This window comes from Dendropsophus ebraccatus, chromosome 2 (genome assembly GCF_027789765.1).
Source record: "Dendropsophus ebraccatus isolate aDenEbr1 chromosome 2, aDenEbr1.pat, whole genome shotgun sequence".
In the NCBI taxonomy this organism is placed as follows: Eukaryota; Metazoa; Chordata; class Amphibia; order Anura; family Hylidae; genus Dendropsophus; species Dendropsophus ebraccatus.
In genome coordinates, this window is record NC_091455.1 from 179,917,305 (window position 1) to 179,933,487 (window position 16,183).

The following is a 16,183-nucleotide window of genomic DNA, read 5'->3' on the forward strand; positions in this document are numbered from 1 at the left end:
AAGAAGAATGATAGATCAGCTACTGCATTGTTAATGATAATTTTGCTCATTTTTCCAAAATCTGGTAAAGTTTTGGTAATGATGATGGTTACTCAGATTTTTCATATTGCGTCAATTACACAGGTCACAGAGAAGACACAAAATAATGTTTAATAGATAAATATTCTTCATGAATCCTACCTGAGACTAATAAAAGGAAATTACAGTGGTACCTCGGTTCTCAATATGCTTGGAACTAAAACTGTATTTTCAAGGAAAGTTTGCTTTGGTTCTCAAACTCGTGCTCGATTCTCAAACACTTTTCCAGTCTTGAAGTACTGTAATACCGCGGTATTCTAACGAAATTTAACTGGAAGTAACGTTCAGAATTCAAACTTTGCTCGGTATCTGAACGTTTTTGCGAGGGTGGATGGTGGGTTGTACCTGGTGAGTTTAGCACTGGTGAGGCTTCGCATACGGTACAGTGCTGTATAAGACTGCTGGAATGCATATACAGCTGACAGCTATCACTCGCAATGTATTGTCTATGGCGAGAGGAAAGGGTAATTTCCTGCTAAACAGCTTAAGTCAGCTTATCTCTCAGAGAACAAAAGGATCAAGTTGTTGAAATCCAACATTCCAGACCTTTATCTCCCCTGATATCATGTTGAGGGGAGTCAGGAGGTCCCCATAGACATTACAGTCAGCGAAACCAACTAAAGCAGGTTAAGATGTCTTTTGTCTAAGGCTGGGTTCACACTACGTTTTTGCAATCCGTTTTTGCAATCTGTTTTTTTTTGCAAAAAACGGATGAAAAAAACGGATGCATCCGTTTTGATCAGCTTTTCCATTGACTTCTATTACAAACAAAGCCGATCAAAACGGATCAGTTTTTTTTGACAGACACAAAACGTGGTCGACCTTATTTTTGTGTCCGTCAAAAAAGAAAGCATCCGTTTTGATCTGTTTTTTTTTATAATGGAAGTCAATGGAAAAACCGATCAAAACAGATGTACACACATGCATCTGTTTTTTCCATCTGTTTAAAAAAAAAAAACGGATGAAAAAAAACGGATTGTAAAAACGTAGTGTGAACCCAGCCTAACGTGTAGAATTTTTCTTCAGGAAAGACATATCAGCTCAATGAAAATCTTCTCTAAAACAGATCAGTTAGCACTCTTAGAAAGAGTAGGAACCAGCTTAAAGGACAACTCCCGCGGGACCCCCCCCCAAAAAAAAAAACACAGACACACACAGACACCATACTCACCATCTCTCCGGTGACGATCGCCACTCTATTCGCCCGCCATCCGCCTCCCGTCGCCGCCGTCCGCCATCCAGCGATGTCTCCGACTTCCGGGTCCAGGGGATGGAAAAGGCTGCCAGTGCGCTTGCGCACCGGCAGCCTTTTCATTGGCTGGAGCGCATCACATGGCTTCCAGCAAGCTCAGCCAATCAGGGCTGAGCAAGCTGGAAGCCATGTGATGCGCTCCAGCCAATGAAAAGGCTGCTGGTGCGCATGTGCACCAGCAGCCTTTTCATCCCCATTCACTTTGCATGAAGACGCCGAGGAGGAAGAAGACCCGGACCGCCCCTCGGCTCTGACGTCGTCGTCACCAGATGCCGCCCCGGAGAAGAGGACCGTGACGATCGTAATAGGTAATGTATACATTCTTTAACTTCCGGGGTGGGGGGTCGGGGGTCCGAAAGTGGGGGAAGGGGGCCAGGCCGGGTATTTAACCACATTACAAAGTTATATAACTTTGTAATGTGTGTTAAATGAGCAAAAAAAAATTTTTGTGGGAGTTGTCCTTTAATGTAGAAAATCGTTTCCCATATGTGAAGCCTATAGCTCAAAGATTTTTTTTCTTGTTTATCATTCAGAAAGTAAATGCCAATAATTTTCTTGTGTTGACCAAACATGGTCCTGCAGATCCAACCTGCGTTAGCACTGTAAAATAGAATACTGCACTCTCTTTGACCCTATGCAACTGACTTTTGAGACCCTGAAAATTGTATGATCTACTAAAGTTAGTGTTTATTTAGAAGTATGGTGATATAGGAAGTGTATAGGAAGATGATTGTCATCCATTTTGGTTAGTGCATTTTCAATGTGATGATGCGTAAAAAGAGCTTTTCCCATCTACTCCACTCGATTCCTGTCAGTCCCACTGATCACAAGTCACGCCACAATGAATGGTGCACTGCATTCATTCTCTATGGGGCCACCAAATGTCTGAGTTCAGTGCTGGGAGGCATGCGGCGACCACTTAGAGAACAGAGAGCGCCATTTCTCTGTGTTTTATATTGCAGCTGTTTTGTAATTGTAATTATTGCAATACCCGCACCAACTCATGGCAGGGGTAGGGCTGTTTATAGACAAAAGCACTACATTTTTCTAATCCCTGGCATGAGGACGGCATAAATGTGGATTACTATGTTGCTGGTACTTCCAGACATGTGACTGAGCCTACAACACCGTAATCTATCAAGTTAAAAACTTACATAGAAAGCGGTAGATTTTTTTTTTCCCTTTTGAAAACACCAAAAGGAAATTGAAGAAACTTTCTCTTCCCTTATACCTGCACCACCTGGTGGCATAATAGCACTTATATAAAGCTTAAACGCCAGTGAAAAATTAAGACAGCAAAGAAAAATGGAGACTCCATAAGAAATTTGCTATGCTCTAGTGACCTTAATACCAATACAGTGGTGTCTTGGATTACAAGTATAATTCGTTCCGGGACTGTACTTGTAATACAAATCTACTCTTAAACCAAAGCAAATTTTCCCATAAGAAATCACTGATATACAGGCAATTAGTAACATAGTAAACAAGGCTGAAAGAAGACAAGAGTCTATCAGGTTCAACCTAGGGAAACCCTACTGCGTTAATCCAGGGAAGGCAAAAAGCCTCACAAGGCAGACAACAACCATCCCACCACAGGGAGAAAACTCTCCCCCGACTCCAATGGCAACCAGAACAATCCCCAGACCAATGTATCACCAGAAATCTAATGCCCATAACTTGTAATATTAGGTTTTTCAAGAAAAGTATCAAGGCCTCCCTTGAACTTAATGAATCGGCCATGACAACATCATGTGGCAGAGAGTTCCGCAGTCTTACCGCTCGTACAGTAAAGAACCCACGTCGATACTGATGGTGAAATCTTCTTTCCTCTAGACGTAGAGGATGCCCTCTTGTCATGGTTACAGACCTAGGAGTAAAAAAACCACTACAAAGACCTCTGTACTGTCCATTCATATATTTGTACATTGTGATCAGATTGCCCCTAAGATGTCTTTTTTCTAGCGTAAATAACCCCAAGCTTGATAACCTGTCCTGGTACTGTAACCAACCCATTCCCTTAATGACCTTTGTTGCCCTCCTCTGCACCCGCTCCAGTTCAGCTGTGTCCTTCTTATATACCGGTGCCCAAAACTGTACACAGTATTCCATGTGTGGTCTGACCAGTGATTTATGAAGAGGCAAAACTATGTTCTCATCCTTAGCCTCTATACCTCTTTTGATGCATCCCATTATTTTATTTGCCTTGGCAGCTGCTGCCTGGCACTGATCACTAAAGTTGAGTTTACTGTCAACCAATACCCCCAGGTCCTTTTTGGAAGTAGTTTTACCCAGTGTTTTATTATTTAGCACATGACTGTACTTATTATTTCTACGGCCCAAATGCATAACCTTACATTTATCCACATTAAACTTCATTTGCCATTTCATCGCCCAAGCCTCTAGCTTCTCCAAATCCCTCTGTAATATGATATTATCCTCCTCTGTGCTGATTACTCTACCCAGTTTAGTATCATCTGCAAAAGTGGAGATTCCACTCTGTAGCCCCTCTACAAGATCATTAATGAAAAAATTGGTTCCACACCCCCAAAAATAATGGTTTTATATTCTGAATAACATGTAGAACAGATGAAACAAACAATTATAAATAGCTGAATGTGTCATATTATAAGTTACTGTACAGTATAGCAATCAGCATGTGGAGTATAATGTATAGTAACTGCATACACCTGATAACACAGCAGCAGTTTGTAGATACAGGATGGAACTGCAGATCCCCATAATGCAGTCGAGTAGTACAACAGGCTAGAATAGAGAAGCAGGGCTGCTGCCAGAGGTCTGTGTGGTCACATGAGAGCAATAAGGAAGCAATGTGTTTAGCATGGACCAATCAGGGCTGACAGAGACTGCAGGGAGCATGAAGGAATGAGCAAGGCCGATGTGGGCACATACATGCAGCACTCTCTGCCCGGGGAGAGAGGGGTTACAGCTATGAAGAGATTACCTCCACAGTCCTGTCCCCTGATGCTATCCCCAGCCTGAGGGGGATCTTCTATGATTTGGAAGGTGAGGGAGACTTCCTGGGTCAGAGTACAGGGCTGTAGACCCCGCTATGCAGACCATGACCCTCCCACCAAGCACAGGGAGCTCTTAAACCAAGTTACAATTTTGAAAAACTGTGAGGTCTTCCTGCAAATTGCACTTAAACCAAGTTACTTTTAAACCAAGGTACCACTGTAGTTACATAAGCATTTACTTTTTACAAAAGATAATTAAAGAGGCTGTTGCAACTCATTCAATTCATGTATAGGACAGGCTGTAATACCAACACTATTGAATGATAGCGGCATGTATACAGGTAAAAAGCCGGCACATGCAATCGCTGTGTGCCGGCTATTTGAATTTATGTGAGGGAGGGACGGTGGGTGGGTGGACAGAGGAGGTGACAGCAGGGGGGACACACAGAGGACATGACAGGCACTCAGCTTGCTGCCTGCCATGTCTTTTGCTGTATACTCTTTGATAAGCCATGCTGTTGCGCGGCTTATCATGAAGTGTCAAATACCAGGAAATCCTGGTATCGAACCGAAAATATGCACCGAAAATCGATAGTAGAATCGATTTTTTTGGTGCATCGTGCATCCCTAGTACCTACACAATTGTCACATTGAAGTATGTCAGGGAAATAAAACAAGTGCTTTATCTGTAATGGTGTGTTATTGGCTTTCATACACTCCCTACCGTTGTGCTCCGTTTTTGTTAAAGGAGAAGCCCTGCCTCTGTGCTGCCCCAACCCGATCTACCTTGAATACAGCATCCCTGTCCATATGACTATGCTCCTCCCTTTGGCATCTCCCACTGTTCCTATACATGCCTGTTGCGAATGCAGAGGGAGAAGCATGGTACTCTTATAAAGTCAGTGATAAAGTGGTCAATCTCCTTAAGGAGTTTGACATTATTACAACTGCTTTAAATAATATGCAAAACAGGAGAGAAAAGGGTGCTGCACCTCACACCTATGGCTGACACTAGTGCCTCTCGGCTGCATAAAAAACATCAGAATTTTGTGTATGTATTGATCAAGCCACACTGCCCCATGTACCGCGTGCAGGTATCTGATACACATGGGTCCCTACACTAAGTCCACACTGTGGCGGTCAGTGACCACCACCCCCGCAGGCGTGCACAGTCATGATAGGAGCTGTCCCTATTAAGCAATGAAGGGGCTGGAGCACTCTATGACCAGATGATCAGCTGGATGTCTAGAGTTGACCTCCATAAATCTGACATTGATAGTCTAACCAAAACCTCTTTTAAGCTACTATCTTGTTTAGGTATAAATGGTTAAAATTGAAAAGCTTAAATAAATGTTTAATATGTTTTGCATCCGCCTAATTTCACATTAAAAGACACAACACTCGGGTCACCTGACTGATAAAATTTAGAACTGTTTAAAGCAGGGGTATACAGTAATTATATGGGGTGCAGAGGTAGCAGGTGCTGTATACATAAAAAATTATTTATACTCCCTGCTCCCCGATTCCTGCTCATCACTGCTGCTTCCTGGTTTCTTTGACACTTTGCTGCCAGGAATTGCCTACTCAGTCAGTGAAGAGAAGAGACCAGGCAGCAGTGGAACAGCTGCAGGGGATCAGGGCAGGTGAGTATGACCTTTTTTTTTTTTTTTCTTTTTTTGCACTTACAGCCAAATATGAAACATTTTCTGCTCCCACATCATCCTTTTAAAGATAGGGGAATATTCAAGTAAAATATTTCCGAATTGCCTAATATAATTTAAATTCTATAAAACATCACGTGTTAGTGTATATTTTTACAATAAAACAATGCAAAAAATATGGATTTTTTTAAGGTTTCACCCAAGCTATTTAATAAGTCACATTTACATTTACAGAAGCTGATGGTGGCGGTTACATTTTCCTTTACATGATCTTTAAATTTCATGTTTTACAACATGAAATATCTATTTCCCTATGCACATCCTACACAACTCCTAGTAATATCCGATATACAATATCACAGTTTTGGATCTTTCTTAATGGCTTGCCAAGATATAAATTCCACCTTTGAAATAATGGCTAAATAGATGGTTGTGATATATTTGGTGCAGTCCAACAGTTGAAGTTCATTAATAATTGGAATGTTGTGGAGTATGAAGTAATGAATACTAATTACTCCTTTCATGTCTGACAGCACCCTGCGGACCAATCCATCAGCTCAGACTTTAATTTGGTTCCAGTAATGGTTCTATCAATAGTACATTAATTCTGTGTTGAAAAGATATACAGTTGAACCTGACCCACACTGTAGACTCCGGTGTCATAAAATGGCCACATACTGACAACAACTAGGCAATTACAAATAATTAAATCTACTGCGCTTTAGACACTACTAATTTAAAATAAAATATGTCTTATGATATCAATTGACAGAGGAACGCGTAGCTGGAAATATTTATTGAATTGTATCCATTCCAAAGCAAATGTTCTTACTTGCATATTACGTGACTGATCTGTAAAGGATTTTTAGAGAATAGTAAAAGCGGCTCTCTGCGGCTACCTGATAGTCTGTAACTTTACCTTCATGGGCTGTATTAAATAGGCCTGAAGTTTTACGCGTTAGAAGAGAAAAGGTTTACGGTGTTTTAATATATGTAAATGTATTCATATGGTATAATTTTATACTGCTTTTCACATTACTAAATGGCAATATTCACATTGCTTTCATAATGGAGAGGTGACTACAGAAATTGCAAGGGATTATGCAAGATTAGAAATAATCATGGCAGTTTCACTCTTGTCCATAGAAAGCACGTATTATTGCATCTATGTAATTGCAATACCGGACTCGGCATATGGATAAGTGTGGCGCTGTTTCTGGTAAAATGAAACTGTAGCATTTTTTGGGTCTTGGAGAACTCCTTTATGTTTTTCATTCATGAGTGCTATATTTCTGATACAACAACATTTTAACATTTGGAGCAGTAAAAATATTCTGCACAGATAACTTCCCAGTAGACATCTCCTCAATATCAAAACTAAGATTACAATCTGTATATTAAGATAACAAAGGACCGACCAATGCCTGCAGGTCATAGAGTATGCCCAAAACACTCCCATAGAAGTAGATGACTCCACTCCAGTTTCTGTGGTATATACGGCTGCTGTAAAGCATAGCACTAAATGCTGATGCCTGCAGCTTAAACAAAAGGGCTGCCCCATAGTAATGTTCAAAGTATAGAATAAAAAAAATAATAAATGTAAATAAAATATAAAAAAAAATATAATCAGAAAATTTGAAACAAATTTAGAAATTATGAATATGTGTCAGCATCTGATTTTAATTAGAAACTAATATTTAGAGCATATATGAATTTCTTTAAAAGTCACTCTTTTTTCTGCTTTATGGTGCAAGAAACTACTTTCGTCATAGACCTTTTTTTTTTAAATATTTTGTTTAGTTTCACTTATACAGTCTCTATGTGAGCTCTATTTTCTCACACAGCCTATATAAACCTCCCCTGCACACTGCATTGTATCTGCTCTCTTCTCAATCTACAGCATGTGTGAACTGATCTCCAAGAATTCTTTCCCTTTATTGACAATCTAAGCTGGTGTGTAACCCCCTCTCTTCAACTATCTCTAACATTGAAGGATCAAAAAGTCCATCTGACAGATTTAACATATCTTTCACTGAGAAGCAGCTAAATGGTAGGAATGTTTAATGAAGACTATTTGAAAAAGTTTTTTTTGAATTGGGGAAACAAATGAACAATAAAACTTAGTGCAACAGTGTCCATAACCTTTAAGCATACCACATGAGTTTCTCTACAACTTACATTTTGAAGGTTAGGTCTTGACTTAGCTGGTAAGAAAGTCAAGGATCTCAGAATATACAAATTATACTATAAATAATAAGCATAAAAATATATATTGTGCCAACTTTGCTGCAAAATACTAAAAAGATTTTTGATATCCAGAATAGTTGTCTTCTAATCGCTATTAAGCATCAGACTAATTAATAATACACCCATAGACCCATAAAGTAACAGAAGAGCAACCAAGCAATGTCTTTATATGTCCCACATGTTTAGTGTCATTCATTAACAATAAGCAGTCACTGAAGGTCATTATATACTCTGAAGTGTTTAGGAATACATAACTGTCTAGTGATATTATATTCACATTATTGTAACAATACAAATAATTATATTAGATGAGGATGTGCAATGATTGTGCATATCTAATATGGGATACATATACTTGAAGACAGCTATTACACACAGGGTGAAATTTCATTCCCTGATTACAGTGTTTTTCTCATATATAACTAGTGAGTGAAAAACTGCAAAGTAATTTTCAAAGAGTGAGAAAATGTATTTTGAATCTATGAGTGGGAGGTAATGTTCCTCATTGGGGAGAAGCAATGCTTCCTGGGAAAAAGTATGCAAATTAGAATGCTGGCTGTTAACTTCCAATAGCTGGCTCCAGCTTTCTTAGTGTTGTGGGGGGAGGTCTGAAGCATTCTAAAAATCAAATCAGCATGATCTGGTATTGGGTATTAGGATTGTTTTCAATAACCTATTTCAATATCTACATAGTATGAATCTTATAAATCCTATATGACCAAATTCTAAATCAATGGTGCGGCTCTAACAAACCACATAAATCCTACAAATATTGTGCACACCAAATAAATATACTATAAGTCCAGAAGTAATAAATATTAATTCCTTTATTCGAACAATTTACATACAATTTAAAAAAAGGTAAGATATGGTTTGGTGGGGTAATAGTATATTATAGGGGGGTAACAAGAGGGGGGAGGGTTTGCGAGTGGGGAGGGTAGGGGCATTGGTAAGGGGGGATGACATGGGTATAGAGGGTGCATTAGGGTGGGTGGGGTGGTAGGAGGTCAGTATGGGGAGTGTGTTTTATGTTCACTAATGCTTTTTTGTGCAGTGGTCACGTTTTTCCTGGACACATCACTATTACATAACGCACATTAATATGATTTACACAATTTAGTCTTGTCACATTCTATATTATATGATCACATGCACTTTAATCATGGATATTTAATTTTATATTTAATCATGGATATTTAATTTTAATATTTAATTTTTAAGCACTGGTATGACTTATATAATAGCATATTCTAGCACACTTTAGATATATAATTTCTATTGTATACTTTAATTATCATGGCACTATATATGTATATCTTTGTACACGCAGGCACATATGCACATTGTAAACACACAACTTGTTATGAATTGTTTTCTTATGGATGAGACCAATGTCAGCCTAGTATCCCTTATGCTAACTTGTATTATGTATATATATACGTGTTTTATGCTGCTCCAGTGGAGTAGTCCTCCTGGTTAAAATGCGCAGCTTCCATGTAGTCACCGCATGTATTTATGCAATCACCTCCCCATCGGACGCTGAACCCTGTGCGAGCTGCGTCTCGACTTCCATGGCAACGCGCTGCCTTGAAGTCCAGCCTACTCCTCTCACGTGACCGGTCACGTGCGGGGGGACAGTTAGACGGATCGGCGTTGCGTCATCGGCGCGGTGACGTCAGACGCTTGGCGGAAGCGTCCGGAGATGGGGGGAGGATCCCCGTACATATAAATACCGGTGGGCAGCCAGTATTTATCAGCCCCGTGATTAAGCTGCTACGCGAAACGTGCGTTGGGGAGAGGGAGCCACTATAGACCACCGGACAATAGGTATATTGAGCACTTTGCTATTTGCACTTTTGGAAGCTGGGCATTTATTGGATGTTTACATATTCAGACTACACTCTATTGACTGTATTGAGTATACAAAATATTTTTGCACAAGCACTTTACATGTATTTAGTGTAGCTGTTTACCCAGATTTTTCTGATATTTTCTGGTCCAGGTGTTATCTGTGGTTTACCGGTGCCATTTTTCTGCATATCTTACCTTTTTTAAAATTGTATGTCCTTATATATATTTTTTTAGCGAATAAAGGGATTAATATTTATTACTTCTGGACTTATAGTATATTTATTTGGTGTGCACAATATTTGTAGGATTTATATAGTATGAATCTTGTTTACATGGTTTCACTCAACAGATATATAAAGATAGGAGACAAAGAATGTGAATACAGCAGAAACTTCCGATTACTCCTCCATACAAAGCTTGCAAATCCACATTATAAGCCGGAGCTCCAAGCTCAAACCACCCTTATCAACTTCACAGTCACTACAGACGGCCTTGAGGATCAGCTACTGGCTGATGTGGTCAGCATTGAAAGACCAGATCTGGAGAACTTCAAGGTAATGTAGTGAAGATTAGGGTTTAGAGGTTAGTGGGTAACCCTCCTTGGTTAATGTAATCTATCTATCTATCTATCTATCTATCTATCTATCTATCTCATGTTTAAGGTCCTCCTACATGATTACTATTATTTATTTTCTCATGTCCTCAGTCTATGCTAACAAAGCAGCAAAATGAATTCAAGATAGAACTGAAGCGGCTGGAGGATGAGCTGTTGATCCGTCTGTCCGCAGCAGAAGGAAACTTTTTGGGTGACATGGAACTGGTGGAGAAACTTGAATCGACTAAAACCACAGCTGCAGAAATCCAGCTCAAGGTACATCTATATCTTAGTTGTATAAATAATAAAAACATCATAAAGATACAAAACACATGGAGGCGGGTTATGGGTTGTCCAAGTAATATTTGTGATCAATGGCAGTAGGTATGGTCTGATATTAAATGGAACTTGTAATCACTTTAATGCTGCCTGAACCACGAGTCATTGGGGCAGTTCATGGTGGCTTCTGTCTGCCCTGCCGACCTTTACTGATAGATCTATCCCTATATCCAACCGGGGAGAGATCTATTATTAAGGCTGGTGGGGCGGGGAGCAGTATTGACTCAAGGTTGACTCAGTGTTTCCGCAACATCGGAGACACTGTGCAGCTACTAGACACTGCGTGCAGGCGTGTTTTAACCTGAATGCATTGATCACAACTTAGAGCCACTCCTCCATGTCTCTGAAGGAAGCGGGTGAAAAACTTTTAGCGGCAGGGAACAGAAAGCTTTTTCCATCTTCTGTTCCCTGGACAACCCCTTTGAATGGCTTGTAGTATTGTCTTTTAGAGGTATTTTATTGATTAAAGGGTTATCCAGCGCTACAAAAACATGCCCACTTTCCCCCTACTGTTGTCTCCAGTTTGGGTGGGGTTTTGAAACTCAGTTCCATTGAAATAAATGGAGCTTAATTGTAAACTGCACCTGAACTGGAGACAACAGTAGGGGGAAAAGTGGCCATGTTTTTGCAGCGCTGGATAACCCCTTTAAATCAACATCAATGTTCTCTCTCTCTTTGGCAGTTTGGCGCACTGGTCAACCCCCGGCTGGCACACCTTGTGTAATGACAATCAATAGAGCGGTCCTGCCGGGAGTGTGCCACATTGGCGCTCTGGGGGCAGTAGCCCCACCCCCAGTGCTCCAAACCGTCCGATTAGCATAGGGAGCTGCAAACTGGTTAGATTAATCTAACTTGCTGATAGTTTCCCTTTGAAACCACTTAGACTAGTAATTATTCTGTAGAGAAAAGTTTACAGAAGTCTTCTCCTTATCACAGGTAGGATTACAGTGAAAGGTGACAGAAAGCAACTTTTGTCCATGGTGTCTGGTATTGCAACTCAATTCAAGTAAATGGAACTGATCTGCAATACCAGCCACAGCTCATAGATAGAAGTGGTGCTGCTTTCTGGAAAGCCCCCTTTTTACCATTATAGCTGATTTGGTAAATAAGCAGTTTCTGTGACTTTAATGTCAGGCTCAGTACTGAACAATTTTTCTTATATTAGACAAGAAGACTAAGGGTATGTTTACACTACGGAAAAAGCGGTGGAATTTCTAGCAGATTCCATGTCAAACTGCATGCGGAATCTGCTTGAAATTCTGCCAGTAAAATATGAACATTGGTCCATTCCATAGGTTTTAATTGGCTTTCCGTTCATTTGTGCACACAGTGGAATTTTCAGATGGAAAATTCCACTGCGGATCTGCTTTCCGCCAAAAGAATTGGCATTCTTTGGGCAGATTCTGCTAGAGGAAACCTATAGAAGTCAATAGAGCTTGAATTCCCATTCAGTTCCGCTCGCATTCCACTCAAATTCTGTTCAATTTCTGCCAGAGCTAAATACAGTAGGTGAGGAATTTTAAGCAGAAAACTTTTCTCTTCAAATCCTCACAAATTCTGTGTTGTGCACATACCCTAAGGGTCATATTACATGGCATGGTCTATTGGAGGAAGCAGGCGCCGACTAGTCAGATCAGCACTCGCTTCTTCTTCATTCCCTGCTCGCTGCCTGTGCTATTTAATGCACAGACTGCGAGCGGGTGGAGCGAGGTGCAGGAGGGGCCCATATATACGACAGTGTTGATCTTCTGCCGTCACTCCTATTACACAGAGTGAGGGGCAGCAGATCATCGCTGTTATGATTGTTTTTATTCAACATGTTGAAATACGATGATCAGTCAACATTGTTCATGTCGGCTGATCGTTGCCCTTTAACATGACCTATTAAACCAAGCAGTTATCGGCCAGAGCGGCCAGTAATCATTCAAATACGGCCGATAATTTCTTGGTGTAATAGGGTCCTAAGGGTGACCTAGTTGACCTGTCGCCCTTTAGATGTCCTTTGCCCTGAAACTGTTTTTTTAATAATGAAGTGTGACTTCATAATTCCGGCGTTCATCCTCGGATAACCCGTCTTGAAATTCACAGAAGTTGAAACATTTATTTGCAAGATGTCCAAGTCTCTTTATAGGCATTTTGCAGAAATACTAATGTCATGTCTCTCTGGTTTCACGAGGGTCTTTATTATTTGACAGGTGGTTGAAGCAAAAGAGAATGAGATAAAAATTAATGAAGCCAGAGAACACTACAGGCCCGCAGCCGCCAGGGCGTCACTGCTTTATTTTGTTATGAGTGATCTCAGTAAAATAAATCCCATTTACCAGTTTTCGCTAAAAGTAAGTATGTCTTCCCAGCCCACTGTCATTGAGAAGCTTCCGATAACTTCACTTACTGTATGACATTGTTTGTGTCTAGTCATTATCCTGAATATATTATAGGGCTATAATACTGCAAACACCTCTATAGAATAGCTAAAATGACAATGAATTAAAAATATATAAAATATGACATTTAATCAAAAAGCAAAAAACACATCCTAAATATACACTAACATGGTGTTAATATTCCACTTATGACCAAGATGACAATGATGGCAAAGTTCAAGAGGTTTGTACGGCTTATTATTTTTGCTGTTGCATCTTACCTGTTTCTTTCATTATAATTTATAGGCATTTAATGGAGTTTTCCATAAAGCCATAGGGCGGGCAGAACCATCAGAAGATGTAAAGGAGAGAGTATCCAACCTTACAGAATGCATTACCTACTCTGCATTTCTTTACACAAGTCAGGGACTTTTTGAAAAAGATAAATTGACATTCCTGTCGCAGATTGCATTTCAGGTAAGTTATTATCCACACAAGGGGGGACATTTACTAAGGAGTCTAATGTGTGCAACTATTCTAATGAGGATTGGTGTGTATTTTGTTCTAATAGCTTGTGACTGATTCATTAAAATGTATCACTTCCATAGTGAATGCATCTAAGTAAAAAGTTGCACAAAAAGTTGCAAAAATTGCGCAAGCCTATTCACCTAGTACTGACCAGATGTAAGCCTGCAACTGTTTTATGCAACTTTTTAAAAAGTTGCAAATGATAAATTGGGTGTTAATACCGGATTATGCGAACTTTTTGGTGAATACTCAAAACAGGCAGATTAAAAAAAAAGTTGCATCTAAAAAATATTTGCCAGTCGAATACTGGTTCATAAATAGAACTTAGACCAAAAATGAGTGGAAAAAACAATTATTCACCAAAAAATAGTCGCAACGCCCTTTATACTGTAAATTTTCCCCAATGTGTTGTATTAAAGCGAAGTCCAAAAACAGAAAAAGAGTTGCTTTTTTCCCCCACAAACTGCCAATAGGCTTAAACTGGTTTTGAAGCTCAGCCCTATTTACAGTAGTGGGGATGAGCAGCAATTACAGATACATCGTATAGGAAGAACATAGGACAGCGCTCCATGGCGAGGATCAGCTGGACAAGAGCGGTGAAGGGATACAATATGGCAACCCTCACCTGGTTGAGTTGTGCTGACAAGGAGGCACAACTCTCAAAACAGCAAAAACTGCAGAACGCAGCCACTCCCGAATTCCACAAAGGGAATAAAGAAACAACCACCTCCAAACACCAGCAACGGGAATACAGGCACAGGTCTGTATTCCCATTGCCGGTGTTTGGAGGTGGTTGTTTCTTCTCAGATACATCCTATGGACAATAGAGAGACTAAAAAACCAAGCTTGCTGTAGCCTATTAAATGTGGCTTTTTTTTTTTTGCAGGTACGCAAATTGCTGGGTATGTCTTATATCAATAGACTTACATTATACATATGCTAGTCTCCACAATACAATATACAGAATAAATATCTAAAGGAATCCTATCATTTGAAAGAACATTTGGAAGGCATACAGACATACACAGGCATCTAAAGGAGTTTTCAAACAGTGCTTGGTTAGACTGTCAATCACAACATCAGGATGTCAATCGCAACATCAACAAAAAGTTGGCACTAAGTAGACTTCTGAAATATAGATCAGACAGCATCCATAGGTGAGAAACTTCAACCATTTATCTGATCACCAAGATCATACATGCTTGAGAAATACCCTGTGTGGTTAAAACGTTGCAAGTTTGCTCTTGGTGATAAACTGTTTTACACCTATGGATACTGTCAGATCTTTGGAATGACATATAGACACATCAAAAGTGTTCTTGATTGGTCAGGGTGTTCAGACCCCTGCTGATCACTAGCATTCAACATTGCAAGAGACAGGTTCTACAGTAAGTCTATGAAGCCGAGATGGGGAGAGAAGTGATCAGCTGAGTGTTTCCCCTGGTTTGTTCTAGCAATCAGTCGGGGTTTGAAAACTGATAGTCACACTTTTAAGAACGTCTCAAGCCAAAGAAAAATATACACGATGGTGATAAATTGTTGTGTGCAATAACCACAGTATGAGCAAGATCATTTCTCTTTTTTTTTCCCCACCGTTAACAGATTCTTCTAAAATCAAAGGAAATTGATTCTTTGGAATTGGACCTCTTGCTTCGCTTTCCTGTTGATCAAGTTTACCAGAGTCCAGTTGACTTCCTGTCAGTTCAGTCATGGAGCGCCATCAAGGTAAACCCTAGGGACGGTTTATTGGGTAAAATAGTATATATGAAGATCACCATGTATAAGTGACAGATATAGAGCCACATAAACACACAGCTATTGTATGTATCACATCTGTTGTATTTTCAATAATAATTTTGTTCCTTTTTTCATGTCTTGATTGATCATATACAGTACATCTAGACTAAGATGGCGCTAGGGACTGTTGCTCCATTGGTGGATAGCTATATCATAAACATCTATAATTTGAAAAGTGAATGAAGTAATCCTAGAAAGCTTGGAGCAGGGCAGAATCACACTATAGGCTATACCTAACAGCAAATGTAGCATCTGCCTTAAAGAGAATGTTGTGGTTTGCTACAGATGATTTCCTCGCTGGATGAATTCAGAGGTTTAGACAGAGATATCGAGGGATCAGCAAAGCGATGGAAGAAACTGGTGGAATCAGAATGTCCAGAGAAAGAGAGATTGCCTCAGGAGTGGAAAAACAAGACATCGTTACAAAAACTGGTTATATTAAGAGCACTGCGACCGGACAGAATGACCTATGCAATCAGGTTTGTTTTTCACATACT

The 16,183-nt window shown here is 39.9% G+C and overlaps 1 protein-coding gene across 1 annotated transcript in view; it reads left to right on the forward strand.

Moving 5' to 3' along the window:
- Positions 1 to 16,183, forward strand: part of DNAH11 (dynein axonemal heavy chain 11) — a 178,787-nt gene that overhangs the window by 141,024 nt on the left and 21,580 nt on the right. The window contains exons 66-71 of the mRNA XM_069959712.1: positions 10,414 to 10,618; positions 10,771 to 10,935; positions 13,194 to 13,334; positions 13,668 to 13,838; positions 15,492 to 15,614; positions 15,972 to 16,165. Coding sequence (XP_069815813.1) covers positions 10,414 to 10,618; positions 10,771 to 10,935; positions 13,194 to 13,334; positions 13,668 to 13,838; positions 15,492 to 15,614; positions 15,972 to 16,165 — 999 coding nt within the window. The remainder of the gene's footprint in view (positions 1 to 10,413; positions 10,619 to 10,770; positions 10,936 to 13,193; positions 13,335 to 13,667; positions 13,839 to 15,491; positions 15,615 to 15,971; positions 16,166 to 16,183) is intronic.